This window comes from Stegostoma tigrinum, chromosome 11 (genome assembly GCF_030684315.1).
Source record: "Stegostoma tigrinum isolate sSteTig4 chromosome 11, sSteTig4.hap1, whole genome shotgun sequence".
Taxonomy (NCBI): Eukaryota; Metazoa; Chordata; class Chondrichthyes; order Orectolobiformes; family Stegostomatidae; genus Stegostoma; species Stegostoma tigrinum.
In genome coordinates this window covers 5,690,315-5,708,455 of record NC_081364.1, presented here as the reverse complement: position 1 = coordinate 5,708,455, position 18,141 = coordinate 5,690,315, and the positions used below count along the sequence as shown (strand labels likewise).

Here is an 18,141-nt window from a genome sequence, read left to right as displayed (position 1 = left end):
TGGGTGTATAAGTTCCTCCTCAGCTCAGTCCTAAATCTACTCACCCTGATTTTGAGTCTATGCCCCCTAGTTCTAGTTTCATCTGACAGTGGAAACAACCTCCCTGCTTCCATCTTACCTATTCCCTTCATATTTGATGTTTTTATAAGATTTCCCCTCACTTTTATAAATTCCAGTGAGTACATCCCCAGTCTACTCAATCTCTCCTCGTAAGCCAACCCTTTCAACTCTGGAATCAAGCATGTGAACCTCCTCTACACCTGCCCCTCCAATGCCAGTGCATCCTTTCTCAAGTAAGGAGATCAAAACTGTACACAGTACTCCAGGTGTGGCCTCACCAGTACCCTACACAGCTGTGACAAAGCTTCCCTGTTTTTAAACTCCATCCCTCCAGCAATGAAGGATAATATTCCGCTTGCCTTCTTAACTACCTGCTGCACCTGCAAACCAACATTTTGTGATTCATGGAAATAATGTACTTCTAATTATGCAGTGGTTTTCTCGAATATAATTTCTACGTTACTCTAACATTTTTTTTGTCATTAATGGGATGTGGCTGGGCCAGCATTTATTGCCCATTCCAAATTGCCCAGAGAGCAGTTAAGGGTCAACCACATTGCTGTGGGCCTGGAGTCACATGTAGGTCACATCAGGTGAGGATGGCAGTTTCCTTCCCTAAAGGGCATCAGTGAACTAGATAGCGTTTTCCACTAGCAATTTTATTGTCATCACCAGACTCTTAATTGCGCCATCGACCATGGTGGGATTCAAACTCTTACCTCCAGAATAGTACCCATATCTCTGGATTGATAATCTAGTGATAACACTGCTAGAACCCAGCTACCACCTGTAGCAGAGGTAAAACATTACATCTAGGTAAATAAATGAAGGTGAAAGAGATAAAGGATTAAATTGACAGGACTAGAAAAGGAATGAGAGGAAGCTTCTGCGGTTTGTACCCTCTAGGGTAGACCAGTTGGGCCAAATGGCCATTCGATGTAATTCTGTGATGGTGAAACAGGCTCATGGGGCTGAATGGTCTGCTTGTTCTGCTCCTATGTTCCTAATAGTGGTCTCATTTGCAGATTGGGATCCACAACATCACATCTGCTGCAGGTTGCCAAGGGAGACCCAGCCATCCCCGTGGAGATTATGGAAAACTCTTTGTTGTGCTCGTTATCATTGGCTCAATCTGCGCAGTGATCATTGTCTCGGGCCTTGTCTACATCTGCTGGCAACGAAGACTTCCAAAGTTAAAGAACATGGTCAGTGATGTGCCAAAGCCTCATGGCTACAGATATCATATGAGTCCAGGTTATATGGAAAGGTTAGCGGAAACTTGAGCTCCCTCTTGTTTGTGGAAGAGACTTTAAGTTGTTGAAATACATTATGCAAAGACAAGATAACAAGGTTTAGAGCTGGATGAACACAACAGGTCAAGCAGCATCAGAGGAGCAGGAAAGCTGATGTTCAAGGTCTTCTTTTCAATTAATCAATCAGTCAGATTTTTGAAGAGTCGCCGGACTTGAAACGTTAACTCTGCTTTCTTCCCATAAATGCTGTGAGATCTGCTGAGTTTCACCAGCAATTTCTGTTTTTGTCCAGCATCTGCAGTTCTTTATTTTATTTCAGTGTGTTCAATGTACCTTCTCATTTGTTTAATAGCTTTGGCCTTGTCCTTCAATATGGCACATGACCCTCCTTCGCCCTTCCATTGTTAAAGTGACGGTATCTGCTGTAAATTAGTATCTCTCCCCCAGATTTGCTCACAGTTAATGTAAAGAAATGCTGTTTATTTAATTTGTCAAAGTTTATTAAACTAGGGTGAAATGTTTGACCCCATAGTGCTGCTAGTGGTGGGAGGCCTGAATTGCAGAATTGGCTGCAGAATGGAAAGACGTGCTAACAACATCACAAAGTGTGAAGAAATCAATCGCAGGAAATCCTGACAAAGTCCGAAAGTACATTTCCAACAACAGCTACTTATATTAACATAGTGGCTTTAAGAATTCTATTAACAAATAGAATTCTGTCCTAACTTTTGATTCAATGGGATAGAGTGGTCATTTGGGTTGAGATGCCAGAAAATAGTTATTCCAGACAGAACTGTTTCCGAAAATTTCTGGAATTGAGGAGGTGAGAAGATTAGGAGAGAACAGAATCAAAAAGCATAAAATATACGTATGAGTATTGCTGGAAAAATTTTGATGAAGCTGTTTGCCTTGTAGTCATCAGGTCAGTATGCAAGAATGCCAATTTGTGGGCAAAACAAACATTTGTACTAAATGAGAGGAGAGTGTTGATTGGTTTGCTAGTGATCTCTGATTGTTTGAGGCATTATGTGCAGAATGCATCGACAAATGTTGATTGACACAACTGCCAACCTTTATTTACATTTTAAACCAGGCACGTTAAATCTGATTGGTCAGGGCATTACCCCTGAGAAATGAATCAGCAAACAACTTTCACCTATTTGCTGATGTGCCATTTTGCAGCAATACTCATTTTCTGGCTTAACAAACAGCTAAACATGCTTTTACAATTTAATATTAGCTCTGAATTCCCCAACTATTATTTTTACTCAATTATTTAATTTCATCTCCCCCTAGTCTCATGGCGAGGAACTCCATTTTGTTGAGAATGGTTGCCACGACAACCCGACCTTGGACATAACCATAGACAGCACATCAGAGATGCAGGAGAAGAAGCCCAGTGTGAATGGCGATGCAGTGGAATGTTCTGGAGGCTGGAGCACGCTCATCACAAAAGGGTCAAAAGATGAGCCAGATAGTTTTGAAGAAGACACCCACCTTTAGGAGCCTTCACCATTTGCAATTTAGTATAGAGGATATATTTTGTTTTGATGGACCCCTGTACTTTGCACAGAGGCATCATTGCTTCACAAGAACCGATCCACTGCTGCATCCTAATGCTACAATATCCCTTCACTCTGTCACGCCACTAGTCTCCGGTTCAACAAAAAGAAAAGCACTGAGCCAGTGGAATTTGTTTGGTGCATATCTCGAGCGGAACCATCTTAAATTGAAAGTGGCCAATCATTTCTACATGGGAAAAGCAGAGTATTTCACAGATATCACTTATTCCTTTCCGTGCCCCATATTTGAGTCCAATCCATTGATTATATATAGAGCTTGTAAGCATATTATTATGCCTGTTCCTTCCTAGAGCACAGTGCAGAATCACTGACTGCATTTAGCACAGGGTTTATAAAAAGCCTACAGGAATGGCTGGAACAATTAACGTCGGGAATCAGTGTTAAGGCTGAGGGCACATTACTAAGGTTGAGGTTAAAGTACATTGTCCTGGATTTTGTCATTGTAATGCGTCAAAGTGAATGGCCTACCGCTGGCATGACAGTTGGGAAGCTTTGGTCATTTTCGGCTAGTGTTTAAAGAGGTTTAGTCTGTTCCTGGGCGGAGTGGAAGAGTTTGAGGTTTACCGTGCACCGGAGAATAGGAAATTTTCCAACTCTCCATCCTCCTCCTTGGCAAAGCACAATGTTCACCACAGAAGAACAACAAAACAGGTGTGCTGTCGTAGTAGCAACTTATTTGGAAGGCAGTATGAGATGACTGAATGTGAGTTCATTGTCCCTCCTTATTGCCTTTTAACACAGGTAGCCTAATGACAAGATTTACAGCAATGATGTCATAGAATACGCATAAAAACTAGTAAGCAGCAACTAGTGGTCTCAAAAACAGCCTTAGTTTCTGAAGTCCATTAAACTTCAGCTTTTATGATGTAAGTACCTGTCTTAGGTCATTGGAATTCTGAATATGGCTGACTTAGCCTGAAACTACAAATGGTATGATAGATGGAGCCACAGTGCAAGGCACATTAGAATGTCTGGATCTGTGCTTACATGCACCAGCTTACTTTCACCCCAAACTAGGATGTATCATTCTTAGTCATTGTTACTATAGAACTTGAATACAGCTGCAAAAAGACTTGTTTTGTCAAAGCTTGTCACCTTGCCTTTGTCAGGACAACGTACATGAAATACTAAAATGAATGGAAAGTAGTATTTGTACTGTATGAGAGGCGAGTGCTGATTGGATGGCAAGTGGATTTCTGGTGACAGTGGATGACAGCCATTCCCTGGCCCATTTCTCAAGGCAATGCCTTGACCAGTCAGAGTTAATCTGCCTTGTTTAAAATTTAAATAAAGCTTGACAGTTAATTGTCAGCAAGATTAATTGGTGTGTACAGCATGGCAATGCCTGTATCTATCAAAGTCCACTCACAACCGAGTTAACACTCTCACATAGTATCCATTCCGTTCTGAGGCAGACAGTTTCAAAGCCACACAAACCTTTGACAGAAAAAGTTGTCTTCTCATCTTTGTCCTAAAAGGGTGATGACTAATTTTAAAATACAGCCCACAACAGGAAACATCCCTTCCTTGCCCACCTTGTCAAGACGATTCAGCACCTTATACACTTCAATCAAATCCTTCCTCCCTGTTCTAAACTCCAATGGAAACAAACCCAGTCTGTCCAATCCTTCCTCATCAGACATTATAGTTATCAGGCTACTAGATCTTCTCTGAATCACCTACAATGCATTTACATCCGTCTTTAAATAAGGAGCCCAAAACTGCACATTGTATTTAAGATGTGGTCTCACCAATGCCCGTATAACTGAAGCATAACATCCTTACTTTTATCTTCAATTCCTCTAGTTTAAAGAGTAGCATCATGTTAGCCTTCTTGATTATGTGCTGCAATAATAACCATCTTGGAATTCTGGAAAGAGTCATTCAGATCACAGTAAAAGCAACCCCTTCTAAGATAACAAAGTGCGGAGCTGGATGAACACAGCAGGCCAAGCAGCATCAAAGGAGCAGGAAGGCTGACGTTTCGGGTCTAGACCCTTCAGCAGAAAAGGGGGAGGGGGACTAGGCTTGAAATGTCAGCTTTTGTGCTCCTAAGATGCTGCTTCGCTTGGTGTGTTCAACCAGCTCTACATCTTGTTATTTTAGATTCTCCAGCATCTGAAGAATCCCATTATCCCTTACTATTCTAATCCCATTTTCTAGCACTTGGCCCATAACCTTGTGTGCTTTGGTATCACAAGTGCACATCTAAATACATCTTAAATGTTATGGAGATTTCTGTCTCTACCAGCCTTACAGGCAATGAGTTCCAGATTCCCACCAGCCTCTAAGTGAAAATGTTCTTCCTCACATCTCGACTAAACCTTCTGCCCTTTACCTTAAATTTATGCCCATGATCATTGGTCCCTTCAAAAAGGAGAAAAGTTCCTTTCTGTCTACCTGTCTGTGCCACGTATAATTTAATACATTTTAATCATGGCCTCTCAGTCTGCTCTGTTCTGAGGAACACAACCCGTGTCTATAGAATTTCACATCAATAACTAAAACTGTCCAGCCGGGGCTACATTCTGGTACATCTCCTCTTCACCCTATTCGGTGTTATGACATCTCTCCTATAACATTGATTTTTCAACTGCACACATATAAAACCAATGTCTTATACAGCTTTTTACAGTTCCAGTATCTCATCCCTGCTTTTAAACTCCTAGCCTTGACTAATAAAGGCAAGCATCCTATATGCCTTCTTAACCACTTATCCACCTGTCCTGATACCTTATGGGACTGGTGTACATGCACAGTAAGTTCCCTCTGAACTTCAGTGCTTCCCAGGGTCCTACTATGCATTATATATTCCCTTACCAATTTCTTCTGCCCAAGTGCATCACCTCTCATTGATCAAGGCTGAATTCCATTTGCCATTGATCAACCCATCTGACCAGCCCGTCAACATCCTTTTACAGTCTCAGGCTATCCTTATAAATTTTCGCCATCCCCCCACAAATTTTTATACAGGTAGCTCTGCTATAATGCATAAAGTGAATTGGCTGTAACATGATTTATGAATAGTGGATTCTGTTTGGATCACGCAAACTTTCTGCTGTACAGGCATGACAATTTTCCGTCATGCGCGTTCATGCAAGAATACAACTACCATGTTATAGGAGAACAACCTATATTGTTTGTGAACTTATTGATCAGATTTACTGATCAAGTCAGTCTCCATTTATGTGTTACTCTTCTTTATTCTTCCTGCCAAAGAGAATAACTTCACATTTTCCCACATTACAGATTTTTGCTCACTCACTCAACCTATCTAAACCCAACTGCAACTTCCTAAGGATTTTTTCACGACATACTTTCCTACCCATCTGTCTCATTTGTGAATTTTTCTACCCGTGGTAGATAAATCACTCATCAAAGTCATTAATGTAAATTGTAAAATGTTGAGGACCCAGCATAGAACCCTATTGTACTCACTTGTCACGTGCTGTCAATCAGAAAAAGACGCATTTACGCATTCTCTGTTGTCTGCCAGCCAGCCAGTCTTCTGTCTACACCAGTATATCACTTTTGACACTATAAGCTTTCATTTTCTGCAATAAACCTTAGTAGAAAACAGACCCTTTGATCCAATTTGTCCATGCTGACCAGATATCCTAAATTAATCTAGTCCCATTTGGCCCATATCCCTCTAAACTCTTCCTATTCATATACCCAACCAGATGACTTTTAAATATTGTAATTATATCAGCCTCCATCACTTTGTCTGACAGCGCATTCCACACACGCACCACCCTCTGCATGAAAAAATTGCCCCTTAGGTCCCTTTTAAATCTTTTCCCCTCTCAACTTAAACCTATGCTCTTTAGTTTTGGACTCCCCTGCCCTGAGGAAAAGACCTTGTCTATTCACCCTATCCATGTACCTCATGATTCCATATAATGTGGCACTTTTTGGAAGATGAATGATTCAACAAAATGCATCATCTTTCAGCAATACACTTCATAGTGGGATAAATTCAGAGCCGAGGACAGACATTCTCCTCCAGAGACAATGTTAGGGAGCTTCATCACATGCCTGAGATAATGGGAACTGCAGATGCTGGAGATTCCAAGCTAATAAAATGTGAGGCTGGACGAACACAGCAGGCCAAGCAGCATCTCAGGAGCACAAAAGCTGACGTTTCGGGCCTAGACCCTTCATCAGAGAGGGGGATGGGGGGAGGGAACTGGAATAAATAGGGAGAGAGGGGGAGGCGGACCGAAGATGGAGAGTAAAGAAGATAGGTGGAGAGAGTGTAGGTGGGGAGGTAGGGAGGGGATAGGTCAGTCCGGGGAAGACGGACAGGTCAAGGAGGTGGGATGAGGTTAGTAGGTAGCGGGGGGTGCGGCTTGGGGTGGGAGGAAGGGATGGGTGAGAGGAAGAACCGGTTAGGGAGTCCAACCTATCTCTGCCTCCCTAACCGGTTCTTCCTCTCACCCATCCCTTCCTCCCACCCCAAGCCGCACCCCCCGCTACCTACTAACCTCATCCCACCTCCTTGACCTGTCCGTCTTCCCCGGACTGACCTATCCCCTCCCTACCTCCCCACCTACACTCTCTCCACCTATCTTCTTTACTCTCCATCTTCGATCCGCCTCCCCCTCTCTCCCTATTTATTCCAGTTCCCTCCCCCCATCCCCCTCTCTGATGAAGGGTCTAGGCCCGAAACGTCAGCCTTCATCACATGCCTGCTCTTGTTTGGCTCCTTTTAATAATTATTAAAAGATTTGAATAAAAATCTGTAGTTAAAAACTAGTCTCAGAATCCATTTTCACAACCAGCTCTCAGAAGATCCTTTGTGGGCTTTTAAAGAAGAAATTGCCCCAGTGAAACAAGAAGTCAAAATATTAAATGATCTGGCCAGTCAGTTATCTCCATTTGATGTCTCTTTAGCTCCAAAGATTTCTCACCAGCTTGATGACCTAAATATGAGGTGGAAATTCATACAGGTAACAGTGAAAACATTTTCAAAGCCAGCCAATCTGTTGTAGAAAGCATGTACAAATAATTTGGCTTCAAACATATGAGCAAGATAAAGAACCCTTTCAATTTAAGCCAGCAATTAATGTTTTATTATCATGGTTTATGAAGTTATTCAATTTTATAATTTTTTTTTCAAAAATACAATGTTCTGGTCTGCAGTCTGCACTCTAGAATGTAATCGCAAAACAAAATCCAAATAGTGAGAGATGTGAGCATCCAAACCACAGTCTGAAATGGTTCAGGACTGGAACAATTTGAATATATTCCAGACGAAGCTGCAGGTAGCAGATGTTTTTCCTGATCCATCTAAAAGAATTTGGAATTGGAACATTATGATAACTGCGGTACACTTCAGTGTTATGTATTGTTTCATATATTTTAAGCCCCTGAGAAAGACAAACTTTAATGAATTACAACAAAGACATACTTGAAGTATTGAAGGGAAGAATGACATAAAATTGTATGAACTGCATGTATTTCTTTCAATTGAGCAGATTTTGATTGATGTCAGCAAAGTAGTATATGAAAATTTCCTTTATCCCATAAAGCCTCATGAAATGTTTTATTGAGCAAATTATTTCAGTCTTGTTCTGTGTCAGTAGCTCGCTTGGCCATGTAGCACAATAAAACTCCTTATCGGTTCTAGAAAGCAGACAAAAACATAAGAAATAGCACCACGATCTGGATGTTCTACCTCTCGACCCTGCCTCACCATCCTATAAGAACATGGCTGACCTGCCCAGGACTCAACTCCTCTTCCATACCAGCTTCTCAGAGTGCTCAACTTCTCTATTTCAAAAATCTTATCTACCACCTTCTTTAAATACTTTCAGTGATCTACCTTTCACAATTCTCTTGTATTCTAAACAATCACTACCTGCTGAAAGAAGAAATTCCTTTGCATCTCAGGTTTCAATAAATGTTCCCTTATTCTGTAACTATGTCGCTGAGTTTGAGATTTCCACACTAATGGAAACATTGTCTTCACATCTAGCCTGTCAAGCCCCCTCAAAATTCTGTGTTTCAGTAAGATCACCCCTCATTCTTCTAGACTTGAATGAATAAAGACCTTCTGCATAACCATTCTTGATAAATCATGATCCAATGAATCAGCCCAGTGAATCTCTTTTGAACTGCTTCCCATGGCTATGTATCCTTTCTTGTATTTCTCCAAGTGTGACCTCCTCAATAGCCTGACCAGTTGCAAAAAAGCTTCCCCATTTTTGAACTAAAACCTCCTTACAATAAAGGCCAAAATTCCATTTGCCTTCTTAATTACTTGCATCACCATCGTCATGGCTCACATCAACTCCAACCTACCAAAGTGCTTTGATCCTTTGCAATTCACCTACCATCTCCCTGGCCTGACAGTCATCCCTGGAATGTCTGGATAACAAGGATACCTACATCAGGCTGTTACTTATTGATCAGAGCTCCACCTTCCACACTGTAATTCCAAACAAACTCCTCTTTGAACTCGGAGACCTAGGCCTAGGCATCCCTCTCTGTAACAGGATTCTCAACTTCCTGACCCAGAGACCGCAATCAGTAAGGATAGGTGACAACACTTCCTCCACCGTAAGCCTCAACACCGGTGCCCAGCAAAGCTGCATACTCAGGCCCCTACTCTATACTCCTTATGCAATCATGACTGTGTGGCCCCACTCCATTTACAATTTTGCTGATGACGCTTCCATTGTAGGTCGGACCTCAAACAACAATAAGGTTACAGGAAAAGAAATTGAGTGCTTGCTGGCATGATGGAAAGATAACAATCTGTCCATCAGCATAAGCAAAATGAAGGAGCTGGTCATTGATTTCAGGAAGCTTCTGTCTGCAGCAATGGTGCTGAGGTGGAGATGGTTGACAGTGTGAAGTTCCTGGGAATGTTGCTCACCAACAATCTGTCCTGGCCTACCCATGTCGACACGATGGTCAAGGAGGCTAAGGAAATTCAGCATGTCCATGAAGACCCTACCTATTTTTGTAGATGCATCCTATCTGGATGCATCACTGTGTGGTATGGCAGTTGCTGTTCCCAAGACTGCAAGAAGCTAAAGAGAATCATGAGCACAGCCCAATTCATCACGCAAACTAGCGTTCCATCCATTGACTCCATCCACACTTCCCACTGCCTTGGGAAAGCAACCAACATAATCAAAATACCCCCTCACTCTGGTTACGCTCTCTTCCGTCCTCTTCTGTCGGGCAGAGGATATCAGTTTGAATAAGCGTACAAATAGATTTAAGAACAGCCTCTTTCCTGTTGTGACTTTTGAACGGACCTCTCAAATGTTAATTCTGATCTCTCTCTCTCAGCATCTTCTCTGTGGCTGTAACACTGTATTCTGCAGTTTGTACGGTATGATTTGCCTATACAGCATGCAAATCAACACTTTTCACAGTATGCATTTTCATTGTGAAATACTTAAATCAGATTGTAGATAATAAAATATAAATATTACTGTAGTTCTTGATGAATACAGTTTATCATTGAGCTTTATGAAAATTCTGAATATAGTTCATGATTTATGATAGCATCAGTTTTCATGCATCTTTATCTGAGAATTCAGATTTGTTTTGTCAAAAATTGTGCTGTGCCACACATGATATTTGCTAAATCTGTCCTGTCCCAGCAGTTCAACTTGTTCAGTTTTGACATTACTTTTGTAAGGACCCCACAGTTGAGCTACCTTGCGTTGATAGCTCACTACACACTTCTTGCAGTAAAACAAATGCACCTCAGACCACCTGTCCGTCCGCGTTCATCATCTGCTCTGTGTCTACTCTTCCTCTTAGTCACACTGACTTCATTATCTAGTTCCTTACAGGCTATAGTTACTATCTTGTTACTGCCCACTAACCTCTGCATTTGGCTCCCATCCCCCTGCCACATTAGTTTAAATCCTCCCCAACAGCGTTAGGAAAAGCAGCCCCGAGGACATTGGCTCCAGGTGTAGACGGTCCGATTTGTAATAGTCTCACCTCCCCCAGAACCGGTCCCAATGTCCCAAAAATCTGAATCCCTCCCTCCTGCACCATCTCTCAAGCCACTCATTTGTCCTGCCTATTTCTTCATTTCTACTCTGACTAGCATGTGGCACTGGTAGCAATCCTGAGATTACTACCTCTGAGGTCCTACTTTTTAACTTGCTCCTAACTCCCTAAATTCTGCTTGTAGAACCTCATTGTGTTTTTTTAACCCATATCATTGATGCCTATATGCACCATTACAGCTGGTTGTTCACCCTCCCCCTTCGGAATGTCCTGCAGTCGATCTGACACATCTCTGACTGGTGGACCTGGGAGGCAACATAACATGTTTTTGACCATAGAACCGCCTATCTCCTCCCCTTACAATAGAATCCCCTGTGGCTATAGCCCTTCCACTCTTTTTCCTGCCCTTCCTGTTTTGGAGGGAGAGGACCTCAGGGGACACCACTGCCTTCCTGCTTTGTTTTCTGCCTTTTGATCACCCATTCCCTTTCTCCCTCAGCAATCCTAATCAGCAATGTGACCAATTTGCTGAATGTGAGTCCATCCACAGCTCCAGAGCCGTCATGTGGTCTAACGAGAGCTGCAGCTGGACACACTTCCTGCACGTGAAGGAGTCACGGACATCAGCCACGTCCTTGAGCTCCCACAATGAGCAAGAGCAGCATAACACGGGTCTGGGATCTCCTGCCATTTTTAGTCTTAAGCTCTACTTAGTGCTGCTATAATATCAAATATTAGATAAATGAAATGAAATAAAATTGTACCATGTACACAGATCCTTGAAAGTTGCCACCCAGGTTGACAGGGCTGTTAAGAAGGCATACAGTGTTTTAGCTTTTATTAATAGAGGGATCGAGTTCTGGAACCAAGAGGTTATGCTGCAGCTCTGGTGCGGCCGCACTTGGAATATTGTGTACAGTTCTGGTCACCGCATTATAAGAAGGATGTGGATGCCTTGGAAAGGGTGCAGAGGAGATTTACTAGGATGTTGCCTGGTATGGAGGGAAGGTCTTACGAGGAAAGGCTGAGGGACTAGAGGCTGTTTTCATTAGAGAGAAGAAGGTTGAGAGGTGACTTAATTGAGACATATGAAATAATCAGAGGGTTAGATAGGGTGGATCGGGAGAGCCTTTTTCCTGGGATGATGACAGCGAGCACGACGGGGCATAGCTTTAAATTGAGGGGTGAAAGATACAGGACAGATGTCAGAGGTAGTTTCTTTACTCAGAGAGTAGTAAGGGAATGGAACGCTTTGCCTGCAACGGTAGTAGATTCGCCAACTTTAGGTACATTTAAGTCGTCATTGGATAAGCATATGGACGTACATGGAATAGTGTAGGTTAGATGGGCTTGAGATCGGTATGACAGGTCGGCACAACATCGAGGGCCAAAGGGGCTGTACTGTGCTTTAATGTTCTATGTTCTATATCCTGGTCCAGCCAACGATGCCAACATCCTAAGTGTTAATAAGAAAAAAAAATTGATGATTCTTGTTGCAGCAAGCTTTCTGGTTCCATCTACAGGAAAGGAAATCTGCTGTCTTTACCCAGTCTTGCCTTCATGCAACTCCAGACCCGCAGCACATTGTTTAACTATTAATTATCCTTTAGGGCAATTGCCTCCAGGAGGTCACTTAATTCAAAGGGAATTAGGGATGATCAACAAGTGGTGGCCTCTCTTGTGACATCTACATCCCATGAATGATTTAAATATCGCAGCTTTACCCTTTTCAAAGAGAAATTAATGTAGAAAACAGGGATTCATTAGTCCTTAACCATGAATCACAAAAGCTAGCATCCATGTTCAGCCGCTAATCGGGAAAGCAACTGGAATATTGGCCTTTATTTCAAAGAGAATCGAGTATAAAACTACACCAGGCCCTGGTCACACTGCAGCTGGAATACTGTGGAGCGCTTTGGGCCTCTTCTCTAAGGAAAGATATACTGGCAATGGAGGCAGTCAGGGAAGGTTCATTACTGCTGGTATCAGTGTGTCTTCTGAGGAGAGGCTGAGTAGGTGCAGCCTGTACTCATTGGAGTTTAGAAGAATGAGAGGTGACCTTATTGAAACAGGCAGGATTCTCAGGGGACTTGACAGGGTAGATATAGAACCGTGTTTTTTTCCTTGTGGGAGAGTCTAGGATAATCTCAGGGTAATTCTCAGAACGCAGGGTTGCACATTCAGGACACAGTTGAGGAGGAATTTCTTTCTTGAGAGTAGTAAGTTTGTAGAATTCGTTACTGCAGACAGCAGTCAGGGCTGGGTCATTAAGCATGTCCCAGGCTGAAGTAGGCATTTTTTTAAATTAGTGAGGGAATCAAGGTAAAAGGCAGAAAAGTGGTTTTGAGGATTATCAGATCAGCCATGATCTCATTGAATGGACTTGATGGGCTGAATGGCCTACTCCCCTCCTATGTTTCACGGTCTCATTGAGAAATCGCAAACCAGAGTTAATCAGTTATCCACTATGCACAGTCCTATTGCTTGCTAAGTGGATGTTGACTCCTGAAACGGTGCATGTTTACTACATCATTTAAGAGAAGTTATTTGTAATCAAAGTATTCTATACAGAACACGGAGCAGTTGTCTTCATGGAACTGAAGTCTGCATCAGGGTTTCTTGGACTGGTTACCAATGAAATCATTCTTTTGGAGTGTATTCCAGTTACTTTGCTGTGAGTGTGTAATTCACATTTATCGGATTGTTCCAGACTCCACTGAAGCAAGAATTGAATGATTATGGCCAATGGAAACTCCCTGGCAACAATGGATTTGCCTGGTTATCAAATTGGAGCTTGGATGTTCAAAACAATACCATCAACAATTCTCCGAAGCTCTCCATCTCTGCAGTAGCCCTTGTACCATTTCTAGCTTTGTTGTGGATTAATTTTAGCCCATTCAAATCCCATTCATTTTCCCAGATTTGAAATCAGGCCCAGTGAGATAGATGGATGAACGTGATTAGTCAACAAATTCATTATAGTTGTATCATGTGACCACACGGATGCCAGAGAATGAATTAGGTAAACCTTGATCTTTTATCATCAAATGATGGTCCTGTTGGAGCTGACCATTTCATATGAATTAAACTTTGTGCCAAACTGATATCAGACTGATGCCTTTTATTAAATATCACAAGTAGATTTCGTAGCTGTTGGTCAGGGGTGAAGTGTGAACAGTAAGTTGCTCTGCTGTGGATCATTGAAATACATTGTAAGGGAGGTGATGATGCAGTGTAGTGGTATTGTTGCTGCTTTAGTAACCAAGGCAGCTCACCACCACATTATCAAGGGTAACAAGGGATGGGCAAGAAATGCTGGGCCAGCCAGTGACTCCCATAACCCATAGAAGTGGGGATTGACAAAGTAGATTGACAAAGATGTTCCCTCACTTAGATTGAGAGGTCATAGTTTTAGGATAAGGGATTGTGGGTTTAAAGTAGAGGTAAGGAGCAATTACTTCTCCCAAAGGGTTGTGAATCTGTGGAACCTCACTACCCCAGAACACAATGGATTCTGGGACAATTAGTACATTTAAGGAGGAGATAAGGCAGATTTTTAATTACTAATGGGTTGAGGGGTTATGGGGAGCAGATAGAAAAGTGGAGTTGAAGCCAAGATGAGATCAGCCATGATTGTATTAACAGCTGGAGCAGGCTCGAGGGGCTGAATGGCCTACTCCTGCTCCTATTTCTTATGTTTCTATATTAAAAAAACACACTATCAAAAGGAATTTCTTCCAGTGAAACAACTGTTCTTTTGGTTTTTAACCTGTAATAATCTCATCCTGTTCCCAACTAATATGAGATTTTTGAGGATAGAACCAAAATGATTGATGGGGGTGGAGTGGTAGGTGCTGTCTACATGGACTTTAGTAAAGCCTTTGACACAGTTCTGCATAGTAGACTAATTAGTACAGATAGGTCACTTGGGATTCAGGGAGAGCTTGCCAATTGGATACAAAATTGGCTTAAAAATAAGAGATTTAGGGTGGTGGTGGAGGGTTACTTTTCTGTTTGGAGGCCTCTGACCAGCAGTGTTCTGCACAGATCGATGCTGGGCCCATTTGTTATTTACATAAACGATTTGGACAAGAATTTAGGAGGGATGGTTAGTAAATATGTGGAGGACACCAAAATTGGTGGTATAGCGGACACTGAAGGAGGCTATGTAAAATTACAGAGGCATCTGGATCAATTAACCCAATGGGCTGAGGAGTGGCAGATTCGAGTTCAATTTGGATAAATATGTGATATTGCATCTTAGAAAAGCAAGCATAGGACTTATACAGTTAATGGTGGGGTCCTGGGTGGTGTTAATGAACAGAAAGACCTGGGAGTTCTTTGAAAGTTGCGTCACAGTTAGACAGGGTGGTTAAGAAGGCATTTAGCGTGTTTGCCGTCATTGCTCAGACCACGGAGTACAGGATTTCGAATGGCATATTGAGATTGCACAGGACGTTGGAGTACTGTGTACAGCTCTGTTCAGTCACCCTGCTACAGGAAGGATGTTATTAAATTGGAGAGGGCGCAGAAAAGATATAATTGAATGTTGGCGGGACTAGAGAGTTTCAGTTATAAGGAGAGGCTGGATATACTGAGACTTTTCACACTGGAGCATAGGAGTTTGATGGTGACCTTACAGATGTTTATAAAATGATGAGGGAAATAAATAAGGTTCTTTTCCCTAGGGTGGGGAGTTCAAAATTAGAGCATGTATTTTCAAGAGAAGAGGTGAAAGATTTCAAAGGGACCTGAAGGGGAATGTTTTCACGCAGAGAGTAGTTCATGTGTAGAATAAACTGCAAGAGAAAGCCGTAGATGCAGGTATATTTACAACATTTAAAAGACATTTGGATAAGTGCATTTATTAGGAAAGGGTTGGAGGGATATGAGCCAAGCTCAGGAAAGTGAGACTTATTTAGCTTTGGAAATGGTCAGCATGGATGGGTCTGTTTCCATGGTGTATGACTCTTATACCCTTGCATCAAGTTTGTTACGACCTCAGACAAGCTTGCTATTGCCACCCCTGATTACCCTTGATGAAACTAGTACCTTCTTGAAGCCCTTGGGATGTAGTTAGATCCTCAGTGCTGTTCGGAAGGCACTTCCAGGATTTGGACCCAGAGACAGTGAAGAAGAATGACATGGTTCAAGTGTGAGATCCCACATATTTACTCAAAGAATAAAGCCACAAATTTTTATAGTTTGAAACAAACAAAATCCAATTTTTCAGTGTAACATTAGAGAAGTAAATCTATCAACAATATATATGCAACGTATAGTTTAACATCGAGAGCCAATCAGAGGCAAATGTAGGTAACAGACAAATTGGTTCAACAGCTGAGAGAACACAGCAAATGCACTCAGGACAGATCCTTTGTATTTCTCAGTGAACTCGAACCCTCACCACCACCGAGGCAAAATGACACTGGTCAACAAATCCCAAGGGATTCTGCAAATACATTACGGTCAAAAGAGTAACAAGGGTGACAATAGGGCCATTTAAAGATCAGCAAGGCCACCGATGTGTGAAACCGCAGGAGATGGGAAAGATGCTAAACAAATATTTTGCATCAGTGTTTACTGTGGAGAAGGATATGGAAGATAGAGAACTTGGGGAAATAAATAACGACATCTTGAAAGGTATCCATTCTTGTGCTGGATGTCTGAAAAAGCATAAAGGTGGACAAATCACCGGGACCTGATCAGGTATACCTTAGAATCTGTGGGAAGAAAGGGAAGTGATTGCGGGACCCCTTGCTGAGATATTTGTATCATCGATAGTCACAGGTGGGGTTCCCCGGAAGACTGGAGGTTGGCTAATGTGGTACCACTGTCTCAGAAAGATGTTAATGAAAAGCCCGGGAACTATAGACTGATGAGCAAGACATCGGTGGTGGGCAAGTTGTCAGAGAGAATCCTGAGGGACAGGCTTTACTTGTATTTGGAAAGGCAAGGACTGATTAGGGGTAGTCAATATGGCTTTGTGCATGGGAAATCGTATCTCACTAACTTGATTTTTATTAAGAAGTGACATAGAGGATTCATGAAGTCAGAGCAGTGGACATGGTCTATGTAGACTTCAATAAAGCATTCAACAAGGTTCTGCATGCTAGACTGGTTAGATCACATGGAGCACAAGAAGAACTACCCATTTGGATACAGAACTGGCTTGAAGGTAGAAGACAGAGGGTGATGGTGGAGGGTTGCTTTTTAGACTGGAGGCCTGTGACCAGTGGGGTGCCACAAGGATCGGTGCTGGGTCCAGTGCTTTTTGTTATCTAAGTAAGTGATTTGGATGTGAATATAAGAGGTATGGTTACTAAGTTTGGAGATAACACTAAAATTGGTGATATAGCGAACAGCAAAGAAGTGGACAAAGTACAATAGAACTTTGGTCAGATGGGCCAGTGGACTGAGGAGCAGCAGATGGAGTCTAATTTAGGTAAATGTGAGTTGCTACATTTTGGAAAGGCAAATCAGGGCAGGACTTATACTCTCAGTGGTAAAGTCCTGTGGAGTGTTCCCGAACAAAGAGATCTTGGAGTACAGATTCATAGTTCCTTGAAAGTACAGCTGCAGAAAGACAGGACTCTTAACTGCCCTCTGGGCAATTAGGGATGGGCAATAGATGCTGCCTAGCCAGTGACATCCTCATTCTGTGAATGAATTAAAGAAACACTTGCTCTTACTGGTCAGTGCATTGGGTATAGGGGCTGGGAAGTCATGTTGCAGCTGTACAGAACGTTGGTTAGCGTCACTTTTGGAATACTGTGTGCAATTCTGGCCTCTCTGCTATCGGAAGGATGTTGTGAAACTTGAAAGTGTTCAGGAAAAAGTTTACAAGGATGTTGCCGGGGTGGAGGTTTGAGCTATCGGCAGACTGAATAGGCTGGGGCTATTTTCTCTGGAGCGTCGGAGGCTGAGAGGTAACCTTACTGAAGTTTATAAAATCATGAGAGGGCATGAATTGTGTGAATAACCAAGGAATTTTCCCCAGGGTAAGACAATCCAAAACTAGAGGGCATAGGTTTAAGGTAAGAGGAGAAAGATTTAAAAGGGATCTGAGGGGCAACTTTTTCATGCAGAGGGTGGTGCGTGTATAGAATGAGCTGCCAGAGGAAGTGGTGGAGGCTGGTACAATTACAACATTTAAAATGGATGGGTATATGAATAGAAAGGATTAAGAGGGTTATGGGCCAAATGCTGGTAAAGAGGAACTAGATTAATTTAGGATATTTGGTTGGCATGGATAAGTTGGA

General features: G+C 42.3%; 1 protein-coding gene across 4 annotated transcripts in view; it reads left to right on the top strand.

Moving 5' to 3' along the window:
* The window catches only part of podxl2 (podocalyxin-like 2), a 48,420-nt gene extending 41,388 nt beyond the window's left edge, over positions 1–7,032 (top strand). For 3 of the 4 annotated variants that reach the window (XM_048547705.2, XM_048547703.2, XM_048547702.2), the window contains 2 exons: positions 1,086–1,265; positions 2,610–7,032. In XM_048547705.2, the coding sequence (XP_048403662.2) occupies positions 1,086–1,265; positions 2,610–2,816 (387 nt within the window). In that variant the 3' untranslated portion in view covers positions 2,817–7,032. Of the gene's footprint in view, positions 1–1,085; positions 1,328–2,609 lie in introns of all 4 variants that reach the window. The other variant, XM_048547704.2, reaches the window with a different exon arrangement.
* The last annotated feature ends 11,109 nt before the right edge of the window (positions 7,033–18,141 follow it).